The following is a 15729-nucleotide window of genomic DNA, read 5'->3' as shown; positions in this document are numbered from 1 at the left end:
AAAAGGGGCACTCACAGAGCCAGAAAACCAGGAATAAAGCCCGGGAAAAGGGGCACTCACAGAGCCAGAAAACCGGGAATAAAGCCCGGGAAAAACTGGGAACAAAGTCTGGGAAAAGGGGCACTCACAGAGCCAGAAAACCAAGAATAAACCCTGGGAAAAACTGGGAATAAATCCCGGGAAAAGGGGCACTCACAGAGCCAGAAAACCAGTAATAAAGCCCAGGAAAAGGGGCACTCACAGAGCCAGAAAATCGGGAACAAACCCTGGGAAAAACCAGGAATAAACTCTGGGAAAAGGGGCACTCACAGAGCCAGAAAACCGGGAATAAACCCTGGGAAAAACCAGGAATAAATCCCAGGGAAAAGGGGCACTCACAGAGCCAGAAAACCAGGAATAAAGCCCGGGAAAAGGGGCACTCACAGAGCCAGAAAACCAGGAATAAAGCCCAGCAAAACCGGGAACAAAGTCTGGGAAAAGGGGCACTCACAGAGCCAGAAAACCGGGAATAAACCCTGGGAAAAACCAGGAATAAATCCCGGGAAAAGGGGCACTCACAGAGCCAGAAAACCGGGAATAAACTCTGGGAAAAGGGGCACTCACAGAGCCAGAAAACCGGGAATAAAGCCCAGGAAAAACTGGGAACAAAGTCTGGGAAAAGGGGCACTCACAGAGCCAGAAAACCGGGAATAAACCCTGGGAAAAACCAGGAATAAACCCTGGGAAAAACCGGGAATAAAGCCTGGGAAAAACCGGGAACAAACCCTGGGAAAAGGGGCACTCACAGAGCCAGAAAGCCGGGAACAAACCCTGGGAAAAACCAGGAATAAATCCCAGGGAAAAGGGGCACTCACAGAGCCAAAAAACCGGGAATAAACCCTGGGAAAAACCAGGAATAAATCCCGGGAAAAGGGGCACTCACAGAGCCAGAAAACCGGGAATAAACTCTGGGAAAAGGGGCACTCACAGAGCCAGAAAACCGGGAATAAAGCCCAGGAAAAACTGGGAACAAAGTCTGGGAAAAGGGGCACTCACAGAGCCAGAAAACCGGGAATAAACCCTGGGAAAAACCAGGAATAAACCCTGGGAAAAACCGGGAATAAAGCCTGGGAAAAACCGGGAACAAACCCTGGGAAAAGGGGCACTCACAGAGCCAGAAAGCCGGGAACAAACCCTGGGAAAAACCAGGAATAAATCCCAGGGAAAAGGGGCACTCACAGAGCCAAAAAACCGGGAATAAACCCTGGGAAAAACCAGGAATAAAGCCCAGGAAAAGGGGCACTCACAGAGCCAGAAAACCAGGAATAAAGCCCGGGAAAAGGGGCACTCACAGAGCCAGAAAACCGGGAATAAAGCCCGGGAAAAACTGGGAACAAAGTCTGGGAAAAGGGGCACTCACAGAGCCAGAAAACCGGGAATAAACCCTGGGAAAAACCAGGAATAAACCCCGTGAAAAACCGGGAATAAAGCCTGGGAAAAACCGGGAACAAACCCTGGGAAAAGGGGCACTCACAGAGCCAGAAAGCCGGGAATAAACCCTGGGAAAAACCAGGAATAAATCCCAGGGAAAAGGGGCACTCACAGAGCCAGCGGTCCGACACCACCCGGATGAAGTACTGGGGCGGCAGCGGCTCGAAGACGGGCACGAAGAACGTCACCAGGTGCTCGTCCTGGGCGTACTTGGCCTTGAGCAGGAAGTACTCGTGGTGCAGGATCACCTCGCTGTCCACGTCCTCCACCAGGATCCAGAAAGCCTCGGAGGAGCCGTGAACCTGGGAGAAAAGGGGCAGCTCTCAGTTCCCTGCCCCAGCCCCAAATTTCCAGGTTGTTCAGGAGCTCCAGCGCGGCAACGCGGCCCCAAAATTCCTCATTTTCACCCCAGGATTGCGTTTTCCCAAATGGTCTTTACAATCCAACCCTAAAATTCTTCATTTTCACCCCCCGGATTGTGTCTTCCCAAATGGTTTTTTACAATCCGGCCCCAAAATTCCTCATTTTCACCCCAGGATTGTGTTTACCCTCGTGGTTTTTATAATTGGACCCCAAAATTCCTCATTTTCACCCCAGGATTGTGTTTTTCCCTCATGGTTTTTACAATTCAACCCCAAAATTCCTCCTTTTTACCCCAGGAATGTGCTTTCCCTCATGGTTTTTACCATTAGACCCCAAATTTACCATTGCCCCCCAATCAGGACATTTACCCTGATGATTTCCATGCTCCAGCCCCAGAATTTCCCTTTTCCCCCTAAATTAGGCCTTTACCCCGAAAATTTCCACACCCCAGACCCATAAATCCCATTTTCCCCCCAAATCAGGACATTTTCCCCTCATGATTTCCACACCCCAGCTCCATAAATCCCATTTTCCCCTCATGATTTCCACACCCCAGCTCCATAAATCCCATTTTCCCCTCATGATTTCAAACCCCCAGCTCCATAAATCCCATTTTCCCCTCATGATTTCAAAGCCCCACCTCCATAAATCCCATTTTCCCCTCATGATTTCAAACCCCCAGCCCCATAAATCCCATTTTCCCCTCATGATTTCCACACCCCAGCTCCATAAATCCCATTTTCCCCTCATGATTTCAACCCCCCACCTCCATAAATCCCATTTTCCCCCCAAATCAGGACATTTTCCCCTCACAATTTCCACACCCCAGCTCCATAAATCCCATTTTCCCCTCATGATTTCAAACCCCCAGCTCCATAAATCCCATTTTCCCCTCATGATTTCAACCCCCCACCTCCATAAATCCCATTTTCCCCTCATGATTTCAAACCCCCAGCCCCATAAATCCCATTTTCCCCTCATGATTTCAAAGCCCCACCTCCATAAATCCCATTTTCCCCTCATGATTTCAACCCCCCACCTCCATAAATCCCATTTTCCCCTCATGATTTCAAAGCCCCACCTCCATAAATCCCATTTTCCCCTCATGATTTCAAAGCCCCACCTCCATAAATCCCATTTTCCCCTCATGATTTCCACACCCCACCTCCATAAATCCCATTTTCCCCTCATGATTTCAACCCCCCAGCTCCATAAATCCCATTTTCCCCCCAAATCAGGACATTTTCCCCTCATGATTTCCACACCCCACCTCCATAAATCCCATTTTTCCCTCATGATTTCAAAGCCCCAGCTCCATAAATCCCATTTTCCCCTCATGATTTCCACACCCCAGCTCCATAAATCCCATTTTCCCCCCAAATCAGGACATTTTCCCCTCACGATTTCCACACCCCAACCCCATAAATCCCATTTTCCCCTCACGATTTCCACACCCCAACCCCATAAATCCCATTCCCCCCCCCCCAAACCAGCACATTCCCCCTGAGAATTCCCACAATGCAGCCCCAAACCGCCCCTTTTCCGCCCCAAACCGCGACGTCCCGGCCCCACCTTCTCGTCCCACTGGAAGTCGGGGGCGATGGTGAGCTCCACCTTGAGCGTGGAGCGGGTGATGGGCTGCAGGTGCACGGACAGCTCCAGCTTCGGGAACAGGTGCACGTATTTATGGATGGTTTTCCCCATTTTCGGCATCCGGATCAGCTCCCCTGAGGTGGTGGGGTGGGGGGGGAAAACAAAAATCAACCGGGATGGGGTCAGCGCCGATGCCGACAGGAGCGGGATTCTGAGGCAGGTGAGGCCTCTCCAGACCCTTGGAGGGGTGACCTGGAGCGGTTCCTCAACTTCTCCGTGGAAATCATGGAATGGTTTGGGGTGGGAGGAGGTTAAATCCCATCCCATTCCAGCAGGGACACCTTTCCTTATCCCAGGGGGCTCCAAGCCGGCCTTGGGCGCTTCCAGGGATCCGGGGGCAGCCACAGCTGCTCTGGGAATTCCAGCCCAGCCCCTCCCCACCCTCATTCCGTCCCAAGATCCCATTTAAATCTCCCCTTTCCCACTGGGAAGCCGTTCCCTGTGTCCTGTCCCTCCATCCCTTATCCCAATCCCTCTCCAGCTCTCCTGGAGCCTCTCCAGGCCCTGCAAGGGGCTCTGAGCTCTCCTCTGGGCAACCTCGCCACCCTCACAGTCAAAAATCCCATCCCAAAATCCCATCTGAAGCAGCCCACAGGGTCCTGGAATGGTTTGGGGTGGAAGGGACCTTAAATCCCATCCCACAAAATCACCTTCAATCGCCTTCCCCTGTCCCAGGGCGCTCCAGCCCGGCCTGGGGCACTCCCAGGGATCCAGGGATGGCCACAACCCCTCTGGGAATTCCCTCCCAGCCAGGAATTCCTTCCCAAAATCCCATCTAAACCAGCCCAAGGAACCCTGGAATGGTTTGGGTTGGGAGGGACCTGAAATCCCACCCCGTTCCCACCCCTATCCCAGGTGGCTCCAAGCCGGCCTTGGGCACTTCCAGGGATCCAGGGGCAGCCACAACCCCTCTGTCCAAGCCGTGCCACGATCCCAAACCCCTCCCCAGCCCGCATTTGGGGGATTTTCCCATGACCCCAAACCCCTCCCCAGCCTGGATTTGGGAATTTCCCTGTGCCACAATCCCAAACCCCTCCCCAACCCGCATTTGGGGGATTTTCCCATGACCCCAAACCCCTCCCCAGCCTGGATTTGGGAATTTCCCTGTGCCACAATCCCAAACCCCTCCCCAGCCCGCATTTGGGGGATTTTCCCATGACCCCAAACCCCTCCCCAGCCCGCATTTGGGGGATTTTCCCATGACCCCAAACCCCTCCCCAGCCCGCATTTGAGGGATTTTCCCATGACCCCAAACCCCTCCCCAGCCCGCATTTGGGGGATTTTCCCATGACCCCAAACCCCTCCCCAGCCCGCATTTGGGGGATTTTCCCATGACCCCAAACCCCTCCCCAGCCCGCATTTGGGGGATTTTCCCATGACCCCAAACCCCTCCCCAGCCCGCATTTGGGGGATTTTTCCCCCCCGTCTCAGCACCGATCTCGTTGTGGTTGAGGTCGTAGAGGCGCTCGAAGGGGAAATTCTTCTTCTCGATCTTCTTCACCACCTCCTCGGGCAGCTTCTTGAACTGGCGCAGGGGACACATGGACTGCCACCTGCGGGGACGAGCCGGGGGCTCAGGGGACACCCGGGAATCCCGGGAATCCCGGGAATCCCGGGGATCAGGCCCGTCCCAGACTCACATGCGCTTGTCGATCATCTTGCACAGGTTGAGGGTCTTGTCGGTGAGCTGGGCCCAGCCGCGGTTCAGGACGATCTCGAAGATGGCCCTCATGAGCCGCCCGGCCGACTGCGGGACAGGCAGCGGCTCCGTGGTCACCTCCCGGCTCTTCCCAAATTCCCAGACCATCCCCCCCTCCCCACCCTGTGCCATCCCGGAGAGGTTTGGAGTGGGAATGACCGGAAATCCCAACCGGGGTCACCGCAAGCGGTGCCACCCCACAGTGACGGGCGGAGCCCAGCCAAGCCCGACCTTGGGCGTTTCCAGGGATCCAGGGGCAGCCCCAGATTCTCTGGGAATTCCAGCCCAGCCCCTCACAGGCAGGGATTCCTTCCCCAAATCCCATCTCAATCTCCACGTGGAATCCCGGAATGGTTTGGGGTGGGAATGACCGGAAATCCCAACTGGCTCCGCCCCACAGCGTCCAGCGGATCCCATCCAAGCCTGGCCTTGGGGAAGCCACAGCTGCTCCTCTGGGAATTCCAGCCCAGCCCCTCCCCACCCTCAAGTCAGGATTCCTTCCCCAAATCCCATCTAAACATGGAATACTGGAATGGTTTGGGTTGGGAGAGACCCCAAAGCTCATCTGGTCCCACCATGGGTCCCACACTTCCCGCTGTCCCAGGGGGCTCCAAGCCGGCCTTGGGCACTTCCAGGGATCCAGGGGCAGCCACAGCTGCTCTGGGAATTCCAGCCCAGCCCCAAAAGGGAGAATTCCTCCCCAAAATCCCACCTCAATCCCCTCTTTCCCGCTCCGAAGCCATCCCCTCCCATCCTGCCATTCTGAACCTTTTCCCATCTTTCCTTCCGAAGCCCGGAAGGACAATTTAGGATTTTCCACCCCAAACACCTCCAAGTGGAGCCGCTGGCGATTCCCAACTTCCCAAATTCGCCCCACAGGCTCCGATGAGGATCCCACTCCCAACCCTGGCAGGAATCCGCACTTCCCACCGCTCCCACCTCTAATTCCCAGGGGAATTTTTACCCCAAAACCTCCATTTCCAGGGTGGGAATGGCCGTGGCCCAGCCGGAATGTGGCCCGAGTGGAGCAGCTGGCGATTCCCCTTTCCAAATCCGCCCTTTGTGGACCAAGCAGATTCTCCCCTGTGGAATTCCGAGGGAATTCCCAGCTCACCTGGGTCACGTAGACCATGTCAGCCATGAGGGCGAAGCCCTCGAGCTTCAGCTGCGAGATGAAGGCCTGGAGCAGGACATTGATCTGGGAATGGCAACGGAGAGGCTCTCAGGGAATATCCTGGGAAAGCTGCTTTTCCTGATGCTCAATTCCCAAGGAAAGCTGCTTTTCCTGATATCCAATTCCCAAAAAAAGCCACTTTTCCTGGCACCCCATTCCCAAAAAGCCACTTTTCCTGGTGCCCCATTCCCAAAAAAGCCGCTTTTCCTGGTGCTTAATTCCCAAAAAAAGCTGCTTTTCCTGCTATCCAATATCCCAGGATAGCTGCTTTTCCTGGTTCCAAGTTTCCCAGAAAATCCGCTTTTCCTCATTCCAAATATCCCCAAAAAATCCACTTTTCCTGGCGCCCCATTCCCAAAAATAGCCGCTTTTCCTGGAGTCCCATTCCCAGAAAAGCCGCTTTTCCTGGAGTCCCATTCCCAAAAAAGCCCATTCCCAAAAAAGCCACTTTTCTTGGACTCCCATTCCCAAAAAAGCCGCTTTTCCTGGCACCCCCTTCCCAAAAAATCTGCTTTTCCTGGCACCCCATTCCCCTCTCCCATTGCGCCCACGGAGCACCCGGATTCTCCCCGAGCTTCCCAGCCCCGTGCAGGACACCCCAGCGAGGGAAGGGAGCAGAATTCCCGCCGGGAATTCCCTGCGGGGCTCACCTTGGCGCTGGGCTCCTCGATGCTCTCCTTCACCGGGATGGGCACTCGCTCCAGCAGCTTCTGCAGCTCCAGCTTCTCCTCCTGAGGGAAAACAGGGATGGAGGGCCGGGATGATCCCTCTGGAAAAGCTCTGCAGCGCCCACAGCAGGTGGGAATTCCAGCTTTTCCTTGGTTTTTCCCCCGCCTCTCTCCAAAATCTCGTCCGGACGCTTTCGCTGCCTACACCGGGTGCTCCTCACGGAGCTGGGAGAGGTCGGGAAAGGAGCTGGGAGATCTCCAGGGGAAAATTCCCCTCTCCAGGAGGAGTCCGGGAGTGGGGCGGAGGGAATTGCAGCTCCCAAAGGAACTGGAGCCACCGGCTCCGCATCCCCCGAGGAACGGCAATCCTGGATGCACATCCTGGAATTTTACGGATTCACATCCTGGAATTTTACGGATTCACATCCTGAACTTTAATCGATTCACATCCTGAAATTTCATGGATGCACATCCTGGACTTTTACGGATTCGCATCTGGAACTTTTACAGATTCACATCCTGGAATTTCATGGATGCACATCCTGGAATTTCATGGAGGCACATCCTGAACTTATACGGATTCACATCCCAAAATTCCATGGATGCACATCCTGAACTTTTACGGATTCACATCCCAAAATTCCATGGATGCACATCCGGAACTTTTACAGATTCACATCCTGAAATTTCATGGATTCACATCCTGGAATTTCATGGATGCACATCCTGAACTTCTACAGAGTCACATCCTGAACTTTTGTGGATTCACATCCTGGACTTTTACAGATTCACATCCTGGAATTTTACGGATTACAGACGCACATCCCGAAATTCCGGATCCAGGCTCTGGAATTCCGGATGCACATCCCGAAAATTCCGGATGCGGCTCCTGAAATCCAAGATGCGCACTCTGGAATTAGGGATGCCCAATCCCAAAGGTGGGACGCACGTCCCGGGATTCTGGATCCGTATCCTGAGGTTTTATTGGGAATTAGGGATTGGAGATGGGTGTTGGGTGTTGGGTGATGGGTGATGGGTGATGGGTGTTGGGTGTTGGGGATGGGTGTTGGGTGATGGGTGATGGGTGTTGGGTGTTGGGTGATGGGTGTTGGGTGATGGGTGTTGGGTGTTGGGTGTTGGGGATGGGTGTTGGAGATGGGTGTTGGGTGATGGGTGTTGGACGTTGAGTGTTGGGTGTGGGTGATGGGTGTTGCTGGTGTCGGGTATTGGATGTTGTTGGCTGTTGGGTGCTGGATGTTGAGTGTTGGGTGTTGGATGTTGGGTGTTGTTGGTGTTGGATGTTGGGTGCTGGCTGTTGGATGGTGTTGGATGTTGAGTGTTGGATGTTGAGTGTTGGGTGTTGGATGTTGGGTGCTGGCTGTTGGATGGTGTTGGATGTTGAGTGTTGGGTGTTGGATGTTGAGTGTTGGGTGTTGGATGTTGGGTGCTGGCTGTTGGATGGTGTTGGATGTTGAGTGTTGGGTGTTGGATGTTGAGTGTTGGGTGTTGGATGTTGGGTGCTGGCTGTTGGATGGTGTTGGATGTTGAGTGTTGGGTGTTGTTGGCTGTTAGGTGTTGGAGTTGGCTGTTGTTGAGTGTTGATTGATGGATGTTGGGTGCTGGGTACTGTTAAGTGTTGGGTGTTGGTTGGTGGCTGTTGGGTGTTTGATGTTGGGTGTTTGATGTTGGACACTGGCTGTTGTTGGGTGCTTGACGTTGGGTGTTTGACGTTGGGTGTTGTTGGGTGTTGGATGTTGGGTGTCTGACGTTTGACACTGGCTGTTGTTGGGTGTTTGACATTGGCTGTTGTTGGCTGTTGGGTGTTTGACGTTGGGTGTTTCTGTATGTTGGATGTTGGCTGTTGTTGGCTGTTGTTGGGTGTTTGACGTTGGGTGGTGGATGTTGCCTGCTGTTGGGTGTTTGACGTTGGGTGTTTGACGTTGCCTGCTGTTGGGTGTTGGATGTTGGCTGCTGTTGGGTGTTTGACGTTGGGTGGTGGATGTTGGGTGTCTGACGTTGGGTGGTGGATGTTGCCTGCTGTTGGGTGTTTGACGTTGGCTGTTGGATGGTGGCTGCTGTTGGGTGTTTGACGTTGGGTGGTGGATGTTGGCTGCTGTTGGGTGTTTGACGTTGGCTGTTGGATGTTGGCTGCTGTTGGGTGTTTGACGTTGGGTGGTGGATGTTGGCTGCTGTTGGGTGTTTGACGTTGGGTGGTGGATGTTGGCTGCTGTTGGGTGTTTGACGTTGGGTGGTGGATGTTGGCTGCTGTTGGGTGGTGGACGTTGGGTGGTGGATGTTGCCTGCTGTTGGGTGTTTGACGTTGGCCGCCGTCGGCCGTCGCCCGTTCCCGCTGCGCCCGTACCTCGCGCACGGTGATGTTGCGGAACTCCGAGGACAGGGAGAAGACGCGGAAGAGCTCGATCTCGCTCAGGGTGGGTTTCAGCAGTTGGTTGTACGTCTGCACCGTCTCGTTGGTGATGTAGTAATGGCTGGCGATGCGGCCCAGCTCCGTCACCTGCCGCGACAACGGCCGGCACCGTCGGGAGAACAGCCGGAACAGCCGGGAGGTTGGGAATGGTTGGGAATGGTCGGGATAAACCACGGGAATGGTGGGGATAACAGCGGGAATGGTCGGGATAAACCATGGGAATGGTCAGGAGGAACCATGGGAATGGTCAGGAGGAACCCTGGGAATGGTCAGGATAACCCACGGGAATGGCCGGGATAATCCACGGGAATGGCCGGGATAACCCATGGGAATGGCCGGGATAAACCATGGGAACGGCCGGGATAACCCACAGGAATGGCCGGGATAAACCACGGGAACGGCCGGGATAACCCACGGGAATGGCCGGGATAACCCACGGGAACGGCCGGGATAACCCACGGGAACGGCCGGGATAACCCACGGGAATGGCCGGGATAACCCACGGGAACGGCCGGGATAACCCACAGGAATGGCCGGGATAAACCATGGGAACGGCCGGGATAACCCACGGGAATGGCCGGGATAACCCATGGGAATGGCCGGGATAATCCACGGGAATGGCCGGGATAACCCATCCCAACTGGAAATTCCCACTTTTCTTGCCTTCCCACCTGAAAATTCCCAGTTTCTTTTCCTCTCCACCCCACCTGGAATTCCCCATTTTCTTGCCATCCCACCTGGAAATTCCTGCTTTCTTTCCCATCCCGCTGAGAAATTCCCATTTTCTCACTCTCCCAGCTGGAAATTCCCAGTTTCTCACCATCCCGCCTAGAAACTCCCCCCCGTTTTCTCACCATCCCACCGGGAAATTCCCACTTTTCTTGCCATCCCACCTGGAAATTCCCGGTTTTCTTGTCGTACTTGACCAGGTTGTTCTTGTCCAGCATCAGGGCCGCGGTGTGGACGAGGTCGAGGCGCCGCTGCTCCAGGAGCGGATCCGCCTTCAGGTCGTCGTGGGAGATCCCGTAGAGCGTCGGAGAGCGGAGCATCCGGATGTACAGGTAGGTGTATCCCAGCCAGTTCACCGCATCCTAAGGAATTCCCAAATCCTGGCTCATCCCAGGGATGTCCTGGCAAGCCCAGGAAGCACCGGGGGAGGTCCAGAGTGGAGCTGGGAGTTAAATCCCGCTGGATCCCGGCTGAATCCCAACAAAATCCAGCTGGGATTCCCAGGAAAGCTGATTTTCCTGGTACCAAATTCCTCTGGAAAGCTGCTTTTCCTGGTTCCAAATTTCCCGGAAAAGCTGCTTTTCCCAGTCCCTAATTTCCCAGGAAAGCTGCTTTTCCTGGTTCCAAATTTCCCAGGAAAGCTGCTTTTCCCTGTCCCTCATCCCTTCCCTCACCTCCCCTTTCCAAACACCGGCTCCTCTCCAACACCAGGAAAACATTCTGGAATTAAGCCCCAAACACCCCCACCCTCCAAGAATTCCCTGATTTTGCCTGGAATTCTCTGAATTTCTATTCCCACACCAAAAACTTTTCCAAGAACATCCCGACCACCCAATCCCTGCCAGCAAATCCCTAAAAAATCCCATCCAAATTGTCCCAGGGATGGATCCAGGGGCACAGATCCCTACAAACCCCATCCCAACTCCCTCAGGGATGGATCCAGGGGCACAAATCCCTACAAACCCCATCCCAACTCCCTCAGGGACGGATCCACGGGCACAAATCCCTACAAACCCCATCCCAATTTCCCTCAGGGATGGATCCAGGGGCACAAATCCCTACAAACCCCATCCCAACTCCACCAGGGATGGATCCATGGGCACAGATCCCTACAAACCCCATCCCAACTCCCTCAGGGATGGATCTAGGGGCACAAATCCCTACAAACCCCATCCCAACTCCACCAGCGATGGATCCAGGGGCACAGATCCCTACAAACCCCATCCCAACTCCACCAGGGATGGATCCACGGGCACAAATCCCTACAAACCCCATCCCAATTTCCCTCAGGGATGGATCCAGGGGCACAAATCCCTACAAACCCCATCCCAACTCCACCAGGGATGGATCCATGGGCACAGATCCCTACAAACCCCATCCCAACTCCCTCAGGGATGGATCCAGGGGCACAAATCCCTACAAACCCCATCCCAACTCCACCAGGGATGGATCCACGGGCACAAATCCCTACAAACCCCATCCCAATTTCCCTCAGGGATGGATCCATGGGCACAGATCCCTACAAACCCCATCCCAACTCCACCAGGGATGGATCCAGGGGCACAAATCCCTCCGGAAGGTGGGAATTCCCGGCCACCTTGGCGTTCTGGACGTTGCCCAGCACGGCCTCGGCGTTGAGCATGTCCGGCAGCTTGGCCACCATCTGGCTCTCGATGGGCAGCTGCTGGTTGAGCAGGGACAGGTAGTACTGGAGCTCCCCGTGGGACGTGATGAGAATTCCCTCTCCCTTGGTGTCGTACTGCGGCCTCCCGGCGCGGCCCAGCATCTGCCGGCGGGACAGCGCGTCAGGGGGGCCGGGAATTCCGGAGGGGTTGGCTGGGATGGGGCTGGGTGTGGAATTCCGGAGGGGTTGGCTGGGATGGGGGTGGGTGTGGAATTGTTGAGGGATTGGCCGGGATGGGGGTGGGTGTGGAATTGTTGAGGGATTGGCTGGGATGGGGCTGGGTATGGAATTCTGGAGGGATTGGCCGGGATGGGGGTGGGTGTGGAATTGTTGAGGGATTGGCTGGGATGGGGGTGGGTATGGAATTGTTGAGGGATTGGCTGGGATGGGGCTGGGTATGGAATTCTGGAGGGATTGGCTGGGATGGGGCTGGGTATGGAATTCTGGAGGGATTGGCTGGGATGGGGGTGGGTGTGGAATTCCAGAGGGGTTGGCTGGGATGGGGATGGGGCTGGGTATGGAATTCCAGAGGGATTGGCTGGGATGGGGGTGGGTGTGGAATTCCGGAGGGGTTGGCTGGGATGGGGCTGGGTGTGGAATTCCGGAGGGGTTGGCTGGGATGGGGCTGGGTATGGAATTCCTGGGGAATTATCTGGGATGGGTCTGGGCATGGAATTCCAGAGGAATTATCTGGGATGGGTCTGGGCAAGGAATTCCTGAGCAATTTCCCCCCCTCCCCTCCAATCCCACAGCACTGGGAAGAGCAATGAGCACGAAGGAATCCCAAAAATGGGATTTTAGATGGGATTTGAGGACGGGAAAATCCTGCCCCGGATGCCAGAGCGTCCCAGTTCCCACCTGGAGGATGTCCAGCGCTCCCAGCTCCGTCCAGCGCCCCTTCTCCGGGCTGTACACCTGGGTGCCCTTGATGATGACCGTGTGGGCCGGCAGGTTCACACCCCAGGCCAGCGTGGCCGTGGACACCAGGACCTGCAGGGAAACAGGGATCAGACCCAGCCAGGAAGCTCCAAAATCCAGCCAGGAAGCTCCAAAATCCATCCAGGAAGATCCAAAATCCACCTGGGAACCTCCAAAATCCAACCAGGAACCTCCAAAATCCAGCCAGGAACCTCCAAAATCCACCCAGGAAGCTCCAAAATCCAACCAGGAACCTCCAAAATCCACCTGGGAACCTCCAAAATCCAACCAGGAACCTCCAAAATCCAGCCAGGAACCTCCAAAATCCACCCAGGAAGCTCCAAAATCCACCCAGGAAGCTCCAAAATCCAACCAGGAACCCCCAAATCCAGCCAGAAACCCCCAAAATCCAACCAGGAACCTCCAAAATCCAGCCAGGAACTCCAAAATCCAACCAGGAACCTCCAAAATCCAACCAGGAACCTCCAAAATCCAACCAGGAACCCCCAAATCCAGACAGGAAGCTCCAAAATCCACCTGGGAACCCCCAAAATCCAGCCAGGAACCTCCAAAATCCAGCCAGGAACCTCCAAAATCCAGCCAGAAACCTCCAAAATCCAACCAGGAACTCCCAAAATGCACCTGGGAACCTCCAAAATCCAACCAGGCACCCCCAAATCCAGCCAGGAACCCCCAAAATCCAACCAGGAACCTCCAAAATCCAGCCAGGAACCTCCAAATCCAGCCAGGAACCTCCAAAATCCAGCCAGAAACCTCCAAAATGCACCCAAAAAGCTCTTCCCAAGGAAGGAAATGGCTGGAAATGTTTTGGAGAAGGGACAAAGGGCGAGGAGTGGGAATGTCCCGATGGCTGAGCACAGGAAGGGCCAGAGAACAGCAGGATCCAGGCTGGAATTTCCTGGGAAAGTCCTTTGCCTTCCGTTTATCAGCAAATTTCTCAAAAAAAGCTGGTTTTCCTCATTCCAAATATCCCAAAAAAAGCTGCTTTTCCTGATTCCTAATTCCCTTTTCCCAGCTCCCCTTTCCAAACCAACTCAGCAAAACTCCCAGGCTGTAAATATCCCGGGAAAGCTGCTTTTCCTGATATCCAATTCCCAAAAAAAGCTGCTTTTCCTCATCCCAAATACCCCAAAAAAGCTGCTTTTCCTGATATCCAATTCCCTAAAAAAGCCACTTTTCCTGATAGCCAGTATCCCCAAAAAAGCTGCTTTTCCTGGTGCCTAATTCCCAAAAAAAGCTGCTTTTCCTGGTTCCAAATTTCCCCAAAAAAGCTGCTTTTCCTCATCCCAAATATCCCAAAAAAACCCGCTTTTCCTCATCCCAAATATCCCAAAAAAAGGTACTTTTCCTGGTGCCCAATTCCCAAAAAAGGCTGCTTTTCCTGGTTCCAAATTTCCCAAAAAAAGCTGCTTTTCCTCATCCCAAATTTCCCAAAAAAAGCAGCTTTTCCTCATCCCAAATATCCCAAAAAAAGCTGCTTTTCCTGGTGCCCAATTCCCTTTTCCCACTTCCCCTTCCCAGCCAATCCCAGCCCTCAAACATTCCCAGAAAATCCACTTTCAGCTCCCATTTTCTCCCCACCCTTCAGGCAAATCCCCGCCGCCTCCGCAGCAGAGCGGGACGAGCTCAAGCCGGGTTTTACCCCGGAAAAACACGGCTGGTGTGGGGTTCTGTGAGGATCAAAAGCCGGGAATTGCCTCTGGAATTGCCATCCCACCTGGATGTGCTTGTCAGCAAAGAGATCCTCCACCAGCGTCCGGTCCACGCGCGTCATGCCGGCGTGGTGGATGGCGAATCCGTAGGGCAGCAGATCCTTCAGCTCCAGGTTCTGCGGCACAAACACAGCCCAGGTAACCCCGGGAAGGGAGGGAAAAGCGGGATAGACCCGGGGAAAAACTGGGAATGCTCCCAGGGTGGGGGTTAGGGAATGGGAGAGGCTGGAAAAGGCCTCGGAGAGCGTCCCCGGGTGCCACATCCAGCGCTGAGTCCCTCGGGAATGGGGGCTCCAGGTTTTCACTGGATAAAGGGCTGGGCATGAATTCCCTGGAGGAATTTTCCCAATTTTTTCCCAATTTTTTCCCAATTTTCCCAATTTTTTCCCAATTTTCCCAATTTTTTCCCAAATTTTTTCCCACATAACTGCACCCTTTCCCTGGATAAAGGGCTGGACACCAACTCTCTGGAGGAATTTTCCCAAATTTCCCCAAATTTTTCCCAATTTTTTCCAAAATTTTCCCAAATTCTTCCCAAATTTTCCCAATTTTTATTAAATTTTTCCCAAATTTCCCAATTTTTTCCCAATTTTTTCCCAAATTTTCCCCAAATTTTCCCTATTTTTTCCCTATTTTTTCCCACATAACTCCACCTTTTCTCTGGATCAAGGGCTGGACACAAATTCCCTGATGGAATTTTCCCAAATAACCCCAGGAAGACAGGGAAAAGAGGGACAGCCCAGGGAAAAGAGGGATAGCCCAGGGGAAAAGCTGGGAATGCTCCCAGGATGGATTTAGGGAATTGGAGAGGCTGGAAAAGGCCTCTCCCAAGTGCCACATCCAGCGCTGAATCCCTCGGGAATGGGGGCTCCAGGTTTTCACTGGATAAAGGGCTGGGCATGAATTCCCTGGAGGAATTTTCCCAATTTTTCCCCAATTTCCCCACATAACCCCACTTTCCCCAGACCAAGCCCTGCACACAAATTCCCTGAAGGAATTTTCCCAATTTTTCCCCAATTTTTCCCCAATTTCCCCACATAACTCCACTTTCCCCAGACCAAGGCCTGCACACAAATCCCCTCAGGATTTCCCCAATTTCCCCACATAACTCCACCTTCTCCCAGGCCAAGCCCTGCACACAAATTCCCTGAAGGCATTTTCCCAAATTTCCCCCAATTTTTCCCCAAATTTCCCCAATTTTCCCCAATTT

General features: G+C 53.9%; 1 protein-coding gene across 1 annotated transcript in view; it reads right to left on the bottom strand.

Annotated features, from left to right (window-relative positions):
• The window catches only part of SNRNP200 (small nuclear ribonucleoprotein U5 subunit 200), a 61383-nt gene that overhangs the window by 21788 nt on the left and 23866 nt on the right, over nt 1-15729 (bottom strand). Inside the window, exons 18-28 of the mRNA XM_069035339.1 lie at nt 14525-14635; nt 12727-12858; nt 11782-11970; nt 10349-10546; nt 9390-9542; nt 7010-7090; nt 6300-6383; nt 5127-5233; nt 4921-5039; nt 3406-3560; nt 1583-1772 (exon numbers count right to left, since the gene is read on the bottom strand). Of these exons, the coding sequence (XP_068891440.1) occupies nt 1583-1772; nt 3406-3560; nt 4921-5039; nt 5127-5233; nt 6300-6383; nt 7010-7090; nt 9390-9542; nt 10349-10546; nt 11782-11970; nt 12727-12858; nt 14525-14635 (1519 nt within the window). The remainder of the gene's footprint in view (nt 1-1582; nt 1773-3405; nt 3561-4920; nt 5040-5126; nt 5234-6299; nt 6384-7009; nt 7091-9389; nt 9543-10348; nt 10547-11781; nt 11971-12726; nt 12859-14524; nt 14636-15729) is intronic.

Source organism: Aphelocoma coerulescens, chromosome 22 (assembly GCF_041296385.1).
Source record: "Aphelocoma coerulescens isolate FSJ_1873_10779 chromosome 22, UR_Acoe_1.0, whole genome shotgun sequence".
Taxonomy (NCBI): domain Eukaryota; kingdom Metazoa; phylum Chordata; class Aves; order Passeriformes; family Corvidae; genus Aphelocoma; species Aphelocoma coerulescens.
The sequence above is the reverse complement of the archived record's forward strand: the minus strand, read 5'-3'. Positions and strand labels throughout refer to the sequence as shown.